The sequence below is a fragment of the Drosophila biarmipes genome, chromosome 3L (genome assembly GCF_025231255.1).
Source record: "Drosophila biarmipes strain raj3 chromosome 3L, RU_DBia_V1.1, whole genome shotgun sequence".
Classification (NCBI taxonomy): Eukaryota; Metazoa; Arthropoda; class Insecta; order Diptera; family Drosophilidae; genus Drosophila; species Drosophila biarmipes.
The window spans coordinates 8549415-8561129 of NC_066613.1; the positions used below are offsets into that span (position 1 = coordinate 8549415).

General features: G+C 42.7%; 3 protein-coding genes across 4 annotated transcripts; 2 read left to right on the forward strand and 1 right to left on the reverse strand.

Moving 5' to 3' along the window:
* The first annotated feature begins 1027 nt into the window (after nt 1–1027).
* Nucleotides 1028–1899, forward strand: LOC127010838 (uncharacterized). Of its 2 annotated transcripts, XM_050886084.1 has the most exons (5): nt 1028–1152; nt 1242–1259; nt 1337–1414; nt 1481–1557; nt 1613–1899. In XM_050886084.1, the coding sequence occupies exons 1-5, from the start codon at nt 1074–1076 to the stop codon at nt 1652–1654; spliced, it is 294 nt and encodes a 97-aa protein (XP_050742041.1). In that variant the 5' UTR covers nt 1028–1073; the 3' UTR covers nt 1655–1899. The 2 variants fall into 2 exon arrangements, with proteins under 2 accessions (XP_050742041.1, XP_050742040.1); XM_050886083.1 differs by having other exon boundaries at nt 1481–1899.
* Nucleotides 1900–5097: 3198 nt separating this feature from the next.
* Nucleotides 5098–6245, reverse strand: LOC108028044 (ketohexokinase). The gene has a single exon (XM_017099681.3). It carries the CDS (start codon nt 6149–6151, stop codon nt 5183–5185), a length of 969 nt encoding a protein of 322 aa, XP_016955170.1. The 5' UTR covers nt 6152–6245; the 3' UTR covers nt 5098–5182.
* A 427-nt stretch (nt 6246–6672) lies between these two features.
* LOC108028042 (ketohexokinase) lies at nt 6673–8084 on the forward strand. The gene has a single exon (XM_017099680.3). The coding sequence runs from the start codon at nt 6818–6820 to the stop codon at nt 7964–7966; it is 1149 nt and encodes a 382-aa protein (XP_016955169.3). The 5' UTR covers nt 6673–6817; the 3' UTR covers nt 7967–8084.
* Nucleotides 8085–11715: the final 3631 nt, after the last annotated feature.

An 11715-nucleotide genomic window follows, 5' to 3' on the forward strand; every position in this document is an offset into this window, starting at 1 on the left:
GGACGCCCGCTAACTTCATGTGAAAACCCAACAGTAGAAAAAATTTATGTTAGTATATAAACATATGAAATCACAATTTTTCGGTTTAATTAACGGCGACAAACAGTTTGTGATATGGGAAGCTGAACCGTTGCAACTCTTAAAGTTCATTCATCATTATTATTTGCGTGAAAATGGTATTGTTATTAAAAAAAATTGGCGTAGTCTACTTAACTGCCTACCTTTCCGTCAGGATATGGACAGAAGCTGTTTGCTGCTTCAAAGGACAATTGCATTTTTATACTGCATTTCGTTGTGATCACTTTTTTGCGACGTGGGTACGCGTGTTAGAAAATCTAGCGCCTCATTGCTATATGAAAAAATCATGTTTCAACGGCAAGCAAATGATATCTGGAACTTATTGTGGGAAAGGAGCTTGCAACATTTTCGGCTGCAATTGTGATAAGGGCTGTTTCGGGGGAAATTCTACCGCAGAAGGCCTGAGTTCCTTCGAAAAAGATCATTGCAGGGGCCTTTGCGTACACTTAATGTTTCACCCTACAAACGGATATACCATATTTGAAGCATAAGGTTGTACACGGCGGTTTTCATGGGACTCTTTCAAGATACATGCTCACAGAAATTCCAACGTCATTAAATGTCGTACTAAATAAAAAATCTAAACATGACATCCAGTAACAACATGTTTAATTTCCTTTGCTAGGAAACTTTAAATGTCTTATCCTATAAAATATATTTTATTCGGCGGAAAATATTTTACGGGTAAGAGAAAGGGGTCGGGAACGATATTACTCGACGAGATACGGGCTTGAAAATAAACGAGCACACAAGCCCACTGAAACGAGAGTTTAGTGGCCACTCATATCAAGTTTAGTAATTTGAATTTAAAATAAACAAGGACCAAACTCGATACGCATTCCACCATATAAATACATTTTCCTCTAACCCATTATGACCAATTTCATTAAGTGAGGCGTGAAAACAATTTCCGAGTTTGCGAGTAATCCGAATTTCCACTTCTAGCGCAACTGGATTTTTAGTTCCCGTTTCTTATAGAGACACTTTAAACGACAATGTCGCGGCTACCAATCAACCTAATAATATTCTGTATCAAATTTTGCAGTATCTTTGCAGATGTTGGAGATGATTTCGGTACGTTTATCTTATGTGAAAAGGTCATTTGATCTAACAGCTTTAAAGACATTTTATAATTTTTCTTGTTTTTTTCACTATCTTTGCAGAGATTGACAGGTATGGAGGTGCGTATTGAACGGGCACATAGGAGAGATGATTTGATAAAAAATACTTTTCGGTGTATTTCCCATTGTCTCTGCAGATACTGACTATGCTGGGGAGCCTGAAGGTAGCTCTGAAACTGAGACTAAAGTAAAGGAGAGACCTACGATATTGACTGGTGAATAGACATCAGCACTTAAGTCGACCATAGCACTGCTAATACTTTGTGATATGTTTTTTGCAGAGGATATGGACACTATTGCGAGTGATCCTGCAAAAATGGAATGTTATTGCCAGGGATCGATAGATATGATCAACAAAGTAAGCCTATTTAGCCCTAATTTTTTGGGTAGAAATTTAAAGTTCCCATCTCAAGAACCTTTTATTCGCTTTGCAAGAGCAATGCAAAACAAACTAAGAGAAATTTCAAAGGAGCTCTGTTCGGGAAGGGGAAAGGATACTCTTGAAGAATTTATCAAATTTTGTTTGGAAATGAATGACGCATTTCTTCTAACAATGATTGAACCGTTTATGAGGTATGAGTCAATTCGGAAAAAAATGTATTTATTTTATAACGAAATATTCACTTCTAAAGCGCTTATACTGAAGTGCACATATGATGTTGAGTGGTAATAAAACAGCAAACTGCTAAGAATCCTACAACTGTGTTCTAGCACTTCAAACCTCAAAATATACCGTTTTTAAGTAACAAATACATTAAATAAGTAGTACTTGGTAAATTAAAGTAATTCAAGACTATGTTAATTAACTACTATATTCACAAATTTAAATTCTGTGTGTAATTATTCGTATAACGGATCGACATTATTTTCAATGATTGCATTTCTTTGGAAGCCAATACCTAGCTAGATCTAGCGATCCATTACTTCAAAAGTTACTTGAACTGAAAACTTTTTCTCTAGGTAAAAGATCGGTAAAACTGTGTTAACTTGAAAAACTTAGCTACACCGAGAGAGTTATTCATGTAATTGCACTCAAGGCGATGTGCCTGCCTTGTCTTTAAGTTCAGTTATCTTATATTTTTCTCTGTGTAGTAATGCTTTTTGGCAGCACCGAAAAATGACGCTACTGTTCTAGAGATACACCTAATAGCGAATGTTATGCCGAGAAAGAATGCTAGCAAATTGGTTTTGAAATATCCGCCCAGACAACCTTCTACAAAAATTCTAAATCCATTACTGATTGGGTTCGCTAAAGTGTTTATTCTTCAAATAAATTAAGTGAGGCGAAACAGGAATGCAGGAGAAAATACTTATAGCTCAGCTCACTGGCAGTAAGAACACGTTTTGATTCTGAACCTAAAATGAACGCGCTCTACATATTATCATTTGTTTTGTTAGCTGCAGTTGGGAAGAAAGATAAGTGTACCCGCATATTAAAACCAAAGATAAAGTCCCCGGTCGATGAAAGTGACTTAGACTATCAACATTCTGATTCAAAAGTTCGCGGCGACATTCACTGGTATATTCTTGATAGGTATATAGCCAAACATGGTATACCGACTGTTCAAATATGTTTGAATAAGGTCAGAAAAAGGGTTGATGAAGTGGAAAGTTTGAGAGACGACAGCAATTGCGCTCGCACGGCAACCAAGTCAAAAACAGTTCACAGGTCCACAAAGTATAAGACTGAAGAAGTCAAGTCAAAACGAGGTGCTGTTGCGGGTATACTTGGTGGTGTGGCAATTAATGTGGCAACAGAAGCTTTGAATAGATGGGTCATACCAGCTGTGGAAAGAAACGTTAAGGACTTAGTTCAATATTTGACGGACAGGCTTCAAACAACTTGTGCCGATGAGGCGGTTTCTAATCTTGTTGGCGACAAGGGAACTAAAGAGGATAATGAGAAACTGGTTCTGTTTCTCAATGCCATCATAGGAGTTTCCAAGGAATCGATCTGCCAAATTGCAGAGCTTATAGACGATAAAGGAGTAGAAGGATTCACAACTTTTTTAGAGAATACTGTATATCATTTGGTTACAAGTCATATGATTATGAACCATATGAGAATAATGACTTCTGCAGAGTTTATGAATGGAGCTACTTTTTCTTGCCAATGGAAGTTCAATGTCCAAATGTTGTCGCGGCTCATTTACGAAAACTTCTATTCCTACGCAAGCTGTGTATTATATGCAGAGGATTTTCCCAGCTTTCGTTAGGAATGAAAGTGCAGCTCTAATAAGCGTTTTATGTAAAATAAAGCAACAAACCTTTAAAAATGGTTTCATTTTATGATCACAGCCAACAGCGGTTTATCAGCCGGTATCCTAAAACGACCTGGCTGGTGACATTTCAGTCGGATGTTATCCTAGGACGATCAGATTTATCAGGTCTTCTATTGAACAGCTTTGGTCTTGTAGTAACCCGTCCGTTTTTGTCTTATATCTGTGGAAGAAAAGTTACTTTGCAGTACCAACCATTCAAAAAAGTATCTTAGTGTCGCACCCACTAGTCGCCTTATAAATCAAATGACCAAATGATCGGTGGATGTGGTTTATATTTAGTTTGCTTTTTCCAATAAAATACAAATTAAAAATTAGCAGCCAAAGTTCATGGGGCAAATGAATGTCAAAAGAGTATATTTATTTTTATTTAGATCATAACATTAGCTCTTGTTTTATTTATTTTAAAGTTTCTATTCGTAGACGTCTTTTTAATATTGTCAATCTCAATTAATCATTGGCTTTTGTTAACGCAATAGCTACGTAAAATACCTCTACAAATAAAAAAATAAAAATCGTGGGGGGTGAAGATACGGATGGAGTGGGCCTTGACTTACGGGTGGGTGAGTCACATCCCCCTTTCTTAAGTGAATTTATGAAAGGCACCAAAAAATAATATCGTTTTAAGGGAGAGTAGCGAAAAAACGCGTACTGCCTCAAGTTACTTGGCACACTTGGCTATTTGGGTATGCAGAGCCTGATGACCTCATTAATTTTCAATCTGAGCCAGATTACAGTCCGCCGGCGGCTGTATGATGAATCTCTTCCTCGGCTACCCCACTTTTAATTTATGATGATAAATGAGTTTCAATCAAGCGGCAAAAGTGAAGTTGACGGTTCGGCCAGTTGCTCGCTTTGACCACTCCCTGATACAGAAGATTTCACGAATAAATGTATACTTAATTCGATTTGCCTCCGAAGTGGTGCGAGGCTTTCCATCCTAATAATTATGATTTTTTTTGGCTCAGCTATGTTTTCCGCGGTGGTTGCGATAACAAATTAAAAAAATTCGGGACTTATTGATTTTAATTCTGATTCGCCCCGGCAAATCTCCAATTAGGAATTGCTCTTGCGCCGCATTTGCATAATCTGTGTGGGCTTCAACGAATAATATCTATTGCTTGCGGACATCTCGTTTATCGGCTTGGAACACGGACAGTTTGGTCACCTGCTGGTCGTGTATGAGGTGCCCCAACGAATCCCATTTATTTACATAATCTGGCGCTATTTCAATTCAACGACAAAAGGTACTAAAGTGAATGAAAAAATGCTGAACCCTTTTCATCGGGGAAAATTGGATGACATTGCAGGTCCGTTCTGCAATCAGTTGGACAGTAGGAAAAACTAAAAGTAGGGGGAGGAAAAACGGGTATTGGTATATCTGGAAGGGTAATTATAGTATTATCTTCGGGCTGTGCTGAGTGTACGTAATAAGTAATCTTTCCTAATGGGTTAAGGGCGTGGAATGCTTACCCTACATTTTCAATTCTCAATTTGAACAAGCCTGTTTTCAGAAATTTATGCTTACCGTATGCTGTTTTAGAACTTCAGTATATTTCTTTGCTCGAAACGGTAGCATTTGTTTCGAAGGCATAAGATTTATATATAAAATGTCAAAGCTGTGTTACAATGCTGCCAATAAGGCTAAGCAGTTTATTTATCAACTAAACACTTTTGTTTTGGCTACAAGAAATGGGAAGCGCATCACAGGATGGGGGGCAGTAGGATGTTGGCGATGTGGTCGTAGCCGTTCTTCGTGCATTTGTAGCTGGCCATGCGATTGCCGAAGTCCACGGCGACGGGCAGGGATCGCTCTCGGATGTAGAGGGCGTAGATGAAGGCGCCCACGAAGGTATCGCCGGCTCCAAGGGCGTCCACAATGCGCTTGGGCTTGTAGGGCTTGACGTGGGTGTAGTTGCCGTCGAGGTCCAAGAACCCGGCACCCTCGTCGCCCCACAGGACGACCACGTAGGGTCGCTTCAGGTTCAGGCCCCAGCGCATGCGCAGACGCTCGTCGAGCTGCAGGCAGGCGTCCTCCAGGGAGACCCAGCCGTTGGGCTGGGCCAGCTGCTTGGAGAAGATGGCGTAGTCGCAGTAGTCCATCAGGGGCCACATCTCCTCCAGGCTGTTGTCGAACTCCAGCGAAAGGACTATCTTCTCCGGCCTGGCCGCGTTGTGAGCCGTCAGCTCCTTGACCATCGCCAGCGTGTTCTCGAAGAACAGGGCCCGCATGTGTATCCAACCGTACTGGCCGAGGTCCAGCTTCCGGAAGTGCTCGATGCCCACGTACGGGAAGTTGCTATTGCAAGAGACAATGTTCCGTGTCTTGGTCGACTTGGTGAGTATCACGGAGGCGAAGGGCGCGTCCTGGTCGCAGCTTGGGCAGTTCTCTATGATGATGCCGCGCGCCTTCAGGTCGTCGACCAGCACCTGGAACATGCTCAGGCTGCTCAGCATTCCGAAGAACTCCACCTTGACGCCCAGGTTCGAGAGCACCGTGCAGTTGTTCGACGCGTTCCCGCCCCGCATCCAGTACCCCCCGATGGCCCTCTCGCACTTGTTGTCCACGGGGAACTTCCTGATGGTCGAGACGAAGTCAATGGTCGTGGTGCCGACACACAGCACCGTCTTCTTGCCGACAGCCCAGCTCAGCTTATTGCCATACTCGCACATTTCCCTTCTTATTTTTGAAATTTATATTTTCCAAAAACCTAACTGCTTGATTTGGTGGAGAAATTCAGACTGGCTGTGTGGGACACATCGAGTTGTAGTATTCGGAGAGGTTACACTGCTACAACAAAGAATTCACCTGAAATAAAATAATTTGTCATCAATTTGCGCTTACTTCTATGTATACTAAATACTTAATTCACATTTATAATCTTTGATTCTATTATTAATATTTTTAATTTTTTTTAATTAATTTACAATTTGTGATGTAAATTAATGTCGTTTAAGATATTTTATTTATAACTTTTTAAATTTTTATTTAATTAATAACTGTTCTATTCAGTAGTAAGTATATTGTTGCATACTTTTAGATACCCTCAATGGTGTTTAAAAGCGATTTGAAATCCCCTGATTTTTATGGTATTTATTTTCTTTAATTATAAAAAAAATAATGCGCTAATTGCTTAAAAACTATAGCTTAATGCAGAATAGCTTACCTCCGCAAGCGTAGTCATCTTTTTTGGGCCAAGCCAGTGTCAAAGTATCCAGAAGTATGATCGAAATTATGTCGAGCGTAAATTGAGAGTAAGGAATCGAATTAAAGGCAAGGCAAGAAGAGGATCCTGGACCAAGACATCGACATTTTGAGCGGAGTCAGAGCGGACCAAGATGACCCAATGGTGTTCCCTGAGCGTGATGAAGGCCGTGCTGTGCGTCGGCTGCACCGAGGTGGACTACGTGACCACCGTGGAGAACGTGGACTTCCAGAGCGACCGCTCGCGCACCCAGAACGGAGCCCTCCAGCGCAGCGGACGCTCCTCGAACGTCAGCACGGCCCTCCGGCTTCTGGGCGCCAATGTGGAGCTGTTCGGCGTGCTGTCCCGCAATCCCACCTACCGCATGATCCTCGACGACCTGGAGCAGCGCGGCATCGACATCGGCCACTGCACCTTCACGGACGAGAGTCCGCCCTTCTCCACGATCGTCCAGGAGCGCTGGACCCGGCGCTGCACGGTCGTCTACTGCGACAAGCCGTTTCCGTATGTCACGGCCAAGGACTTCCGGAAGCTGGATCTCGATCGGTACGGCTGGGTGAACTTCGAGGCGCGCAGTCCCCGCGAAACCTGCGATATGATCCGGCTGGTCCTCGACCACAACAATGGGCGGGAGGAGGAGGATCGCATAGTGGTCTCGCTGCAGATCTACAATGCCTTCGAGACGGTCGTGGACCTGATCGGCATGTGCGACTACGTCTTCGTGACCAAGTACATAGCCGAGACGCGGGGCTGGATGTCGCCGCTGGAGGCCTGCGAGGGAATCCACGAACTGCTGCGGATGCCCAGGGACATCCGGATCCGGAGACCCTGCGTCATTGTGCCCTGGAGCAGCCTCGGAGCCGGCTGCATGACCACGGAGGGCCAGTACTTCGAGCTGCCCGCCCACAAGACCAAGAAGATCATCGATCGGGTAGGGGACAGTGACTGCTTCACTGCCGGCTTCATCTACGCCGCCTTCGTGCGGCAGAGGCGCCTGGCCGATGCGGTGGACTTCGCGAATGCCGTGGCCAGCTTCAAGCTGGCCCACGTGGGATTCGACTGCCTGGGCCTCCTGCAAGTCGACACGGTCAAGCTGCCCGTCAAGATGAGGGGCGGCAGCGAGGCCACCTCCGACGAGGAGGACGACGACCAGCAGAACAACTGCCGGAAGCACCTGCTCCGCCCATTCGAGTTCCTGGAAGCTGGCAAGGACGCGGTTGTCACCGTCGAGCCGCCGGCGGAGGAAGCTCCCCCTCCGGCGGAGAGCGCCTCTGCCAGCTAGGAGTGTGAAAGTCATCCCCAGTGCTGTTTTCCGCAAAAAATGTGAATTTACTACATAGTTTTAAATTTTTTTATAAGAAAATCTGTGAAATATGAGGTTAATATAAACTCAAGCAACACAGCAATATTTTAACATTTTCTTTTTCGAGAGAAATTTGTTTAATTTGTTTTTAAGTAAAATATTGTTTGAGTTGTATATAAGTTGATAAAATCGTTAAATAGTAGTAGTAGTTAAATAGTATTCCCGAATATACCTGACTCCATTCCAGACTGCTGCGCCATTCGTATCCACAAAGACTGCGTTTGCATCGAATAATGTTTTGGGGCGCTGAAGGGCAGGCATAATTCCGACACAATGATTTAGTTGAAAATCCCACTGGGCGGCCGTTCCACGATGTCACAGATAGCCCGATGAGGAAGTGATGCTGGGAAGAACTGTTGCCACAGCATAATTGCCACATGATTAATTCTTGAGTCAGCCGAAACTTGCCCGGGTCCGAGACAAGATAAATGCTAATAGATATACATTTGTGTAGACGTTGGCCGGGGGACGAATGTCGTGGATAGCGGAGCCAGGGGGTTTTCTCGGTCATTTATCATCTCGGACAACAGGCAGGCAGCAACAACAATTACCACGAATATAAGTGACAATTTTCATGCATTTCCCTGGCCACGCGGCGTATGAGCGATGAAGATAATTTCGGTGCGAAACAGCACAGATTACTATGGAAGGCGATGCCAAGGCAGCGCGAGTAATCCCCGGCCAGCAAATCGATAAATGTCGGACCGTTTGAGGAGGGGAACCCCGAGAGGGCCGCATCTGGGCATGGCAGCTCCCTCGTAAAAGCCAAAGGAGCAGGAACCTATTTCCGCCAAGCGAATATGAACCAGAATTATGTGTCGCAAGCTTGCACTTGCCAACTCAAGCAGGAAGTGCACTCTTCAAAATTTCGGGCTCAGAAACATCATCCTTGAAATAAAAGGGAAAAATAATAAAAGAATTTATTTTATATATGAATATGCTTAATTTATTACAAATTCCTTTAACTGTTTAAAACGAATCATTTACTGTATGTCTAGTTAAAATTTGTGGCTCGTAAAAGGGAAATCCCAACTACAAGTTCGCATATTCCTCCTCTTCAGTTCGAACATCCCAATAATTCATGTGATCAATCACAAATCATAAAGAAGTGTCAGTCTTACAATTAAAAGTATCGAATTTGTCTTCTTAACTTCCTCGGACAGATAACAATTGGGAAATGGTGCCTAGTTGTTAGTTCTTAAAAATCAATTAAAAAGTGTAGAAAATAAAAGTTGCTTGTTGCCGACAAACTGTGTTCCGTTTTTTTGTGTGTTTCACCCACAACCTTGGTGTGAGAATGGGCAAAATCGAGCCGGAGACGCATCCGGAAGATTCGTTTCTGTATGTTGAATGCAACCGGCGAAAGCCAAAGAGCAAACCGACGGCACACACTCCTATCGTGAATAGCGACCGGCATTTATGTAAATTAAAAATTATTTCGGCTGTAAAAATTCAGTGGGAATTGTTTTTGGCAAGGCAACGACGTTGGCAACAGCACATGAAGCGGTGGAACTTTAAGTCGCAGTTATGCATACTCTTTATTTTTGTGGTTTTTGCAAACTAGTTTAAGATAATTCTGGGACTTTTACTTATTAATAAATAAAGCTATTATACGGTGTTTTCTTAAGCATCAAGTAAAATACATTTTATAGGTTCTTTGATCATTTAAACACCACTCTTAGGGAACTAGACAAACCCCGTGATACAGCAGACACTGGCAACAAAATCAGCAACAAAAGCTGCAAAAATAATAACAGTCATGACAATGGCCGTGGCAATTGAGAAAAACATTTGCTTTTTTAACTGCATTGGCTGTTAAGCAGATATAGAGGATAGTTATTGTTATTATTATGCAGACATAACGAAACTGAAATAGGGCGGATAAATGGAGGCGAACGAATGGAACGGAGATATGCTAGAGTGCAATTGCGCTTTATTTTTTGTATTTCACACAACCGATAGAATGCCTCTCATCCTTATCTTCCTTATTATTATTTTCGTTTCATTTTGAATAGGAATCACTTGAAGTATGCCCAGCAGAAGAACCCTATGTAGAAAGATTTTACAACTTCTTAAAAGTACATTCTATAGAACCGACTACTTTGTATATTTTGTGGGGTTGTGCTGAAGTAAGGAGGACATCAAAATAGTTTTGGATCCAACCGATTGCAATTTGGGTTTGATGGAGATTCGGTGGCATGCGTTTTGGTGGCCAAAAGTTCGATCCTGCTTCCATACGCCCCCATCCATTTTCCGCTGTCTGTGCCTGACTGCAATGGTGCATAGATTATGCAGTTGGCTTCAGTTTATGATTGGCAAATCCCATATACGCTGTGCTCTTGGCAGCAGATTGGCAGTCCCGTCCGCACGGCGAGGACCAAAAGATGGCTGCCACTTTATGCCACTTGCACGCATATTTCGTGCGGCTCACACACACTCAAACCCCCCACACACACATGCCCTCCGTGGCGCAGACACAAGATGGCGGCGCGCCCATTTCCGGCTGATGGGGCAATAGCGTGATTATCGGCAGACGGGCAGCGAAGGGCAACCGCAGCGACAAAAAATGGTTGTGTGAAGAGTGCCTTGCGATGGCTTACAGAATTGGGAATACCCTGCGTATGTACCTACAGTTAAAAATTTGTTTTATTTGTTTCTCGATTGCATAATATAATCTGATTTTGGGTTAAATAAATTATTATTTTGTTCTATCAACTTTTTTTTTTATTCCAAGAGAGGTAGTAGGGACATTCCGTCACTGCCATCCATCTGTGGCTAGCCCAGGAAACGAGCACACACACCCAGTTGTGCAAAATTGCTGCCGCAGCAGTAAGCTGCAAAATAAGCCAAAAATATGCGTTATCAAGCTCGGCCAATAAAAAAAACGCCACACACATACCCGTGCATTTCAGCCGAGCGCACAGCTGGAAAATCAACAACCTTGCACAGTGGTCAAGGATTATTTTGCCGATTGATTTTTATTTAGTAGGGGAGTAGAGAGTAGGGTGACGATTAGGTTAAGGTGTCGAACTCGTCAAATTTATTTTGTCTCGCAGACAATGTATTTAAAGAAATATTATTGAGAATTCGCGTGAAAATAATCTACTTATATGTGTTTAAGAAGGGGTAGAGCAAAGGTTTGTGGCACCATTATGTTTCTAACAGTTTCTTGTAGGGTATCATGACGAACACTTTGTATAGGACGCAGATTAAATTTTTTTTGGTAATAGTTTACTTTTTAATAGAAATTTAACAACTAAATTTGTCCAATTTAAGCCCAGAACGGAAGTACACCTTTCTTTATTGTACCGTAAAAATTGTATTCCATTATTGTACATTTTCAATCTTTCTTAAGGGAGAAATAGATAGTGTTCACATCGGAACAGTGTTTTAGTGTGTATTTATCATTATTAAAAAAAAGAATCCTTGAATAGCTTTTCAACTTTGAAGTACTTCGACAACTACTCAATAGCTTCCTCACCACTGTGCGGGTGGCGTGTGTAAGTGGACCACTTGCATTTGAATCGCTGCTGACGCTGGCCGCCGTGGCAATTTTGCATTACTTTGCATAACCGACGGGTCTCCCGCTGCGGGGCGGCCTGCACACATATAGACTTTGGCAAGGGCTGAAGCGGGCGTTAGAGATACGCCCGACACTGTGTCTAGAA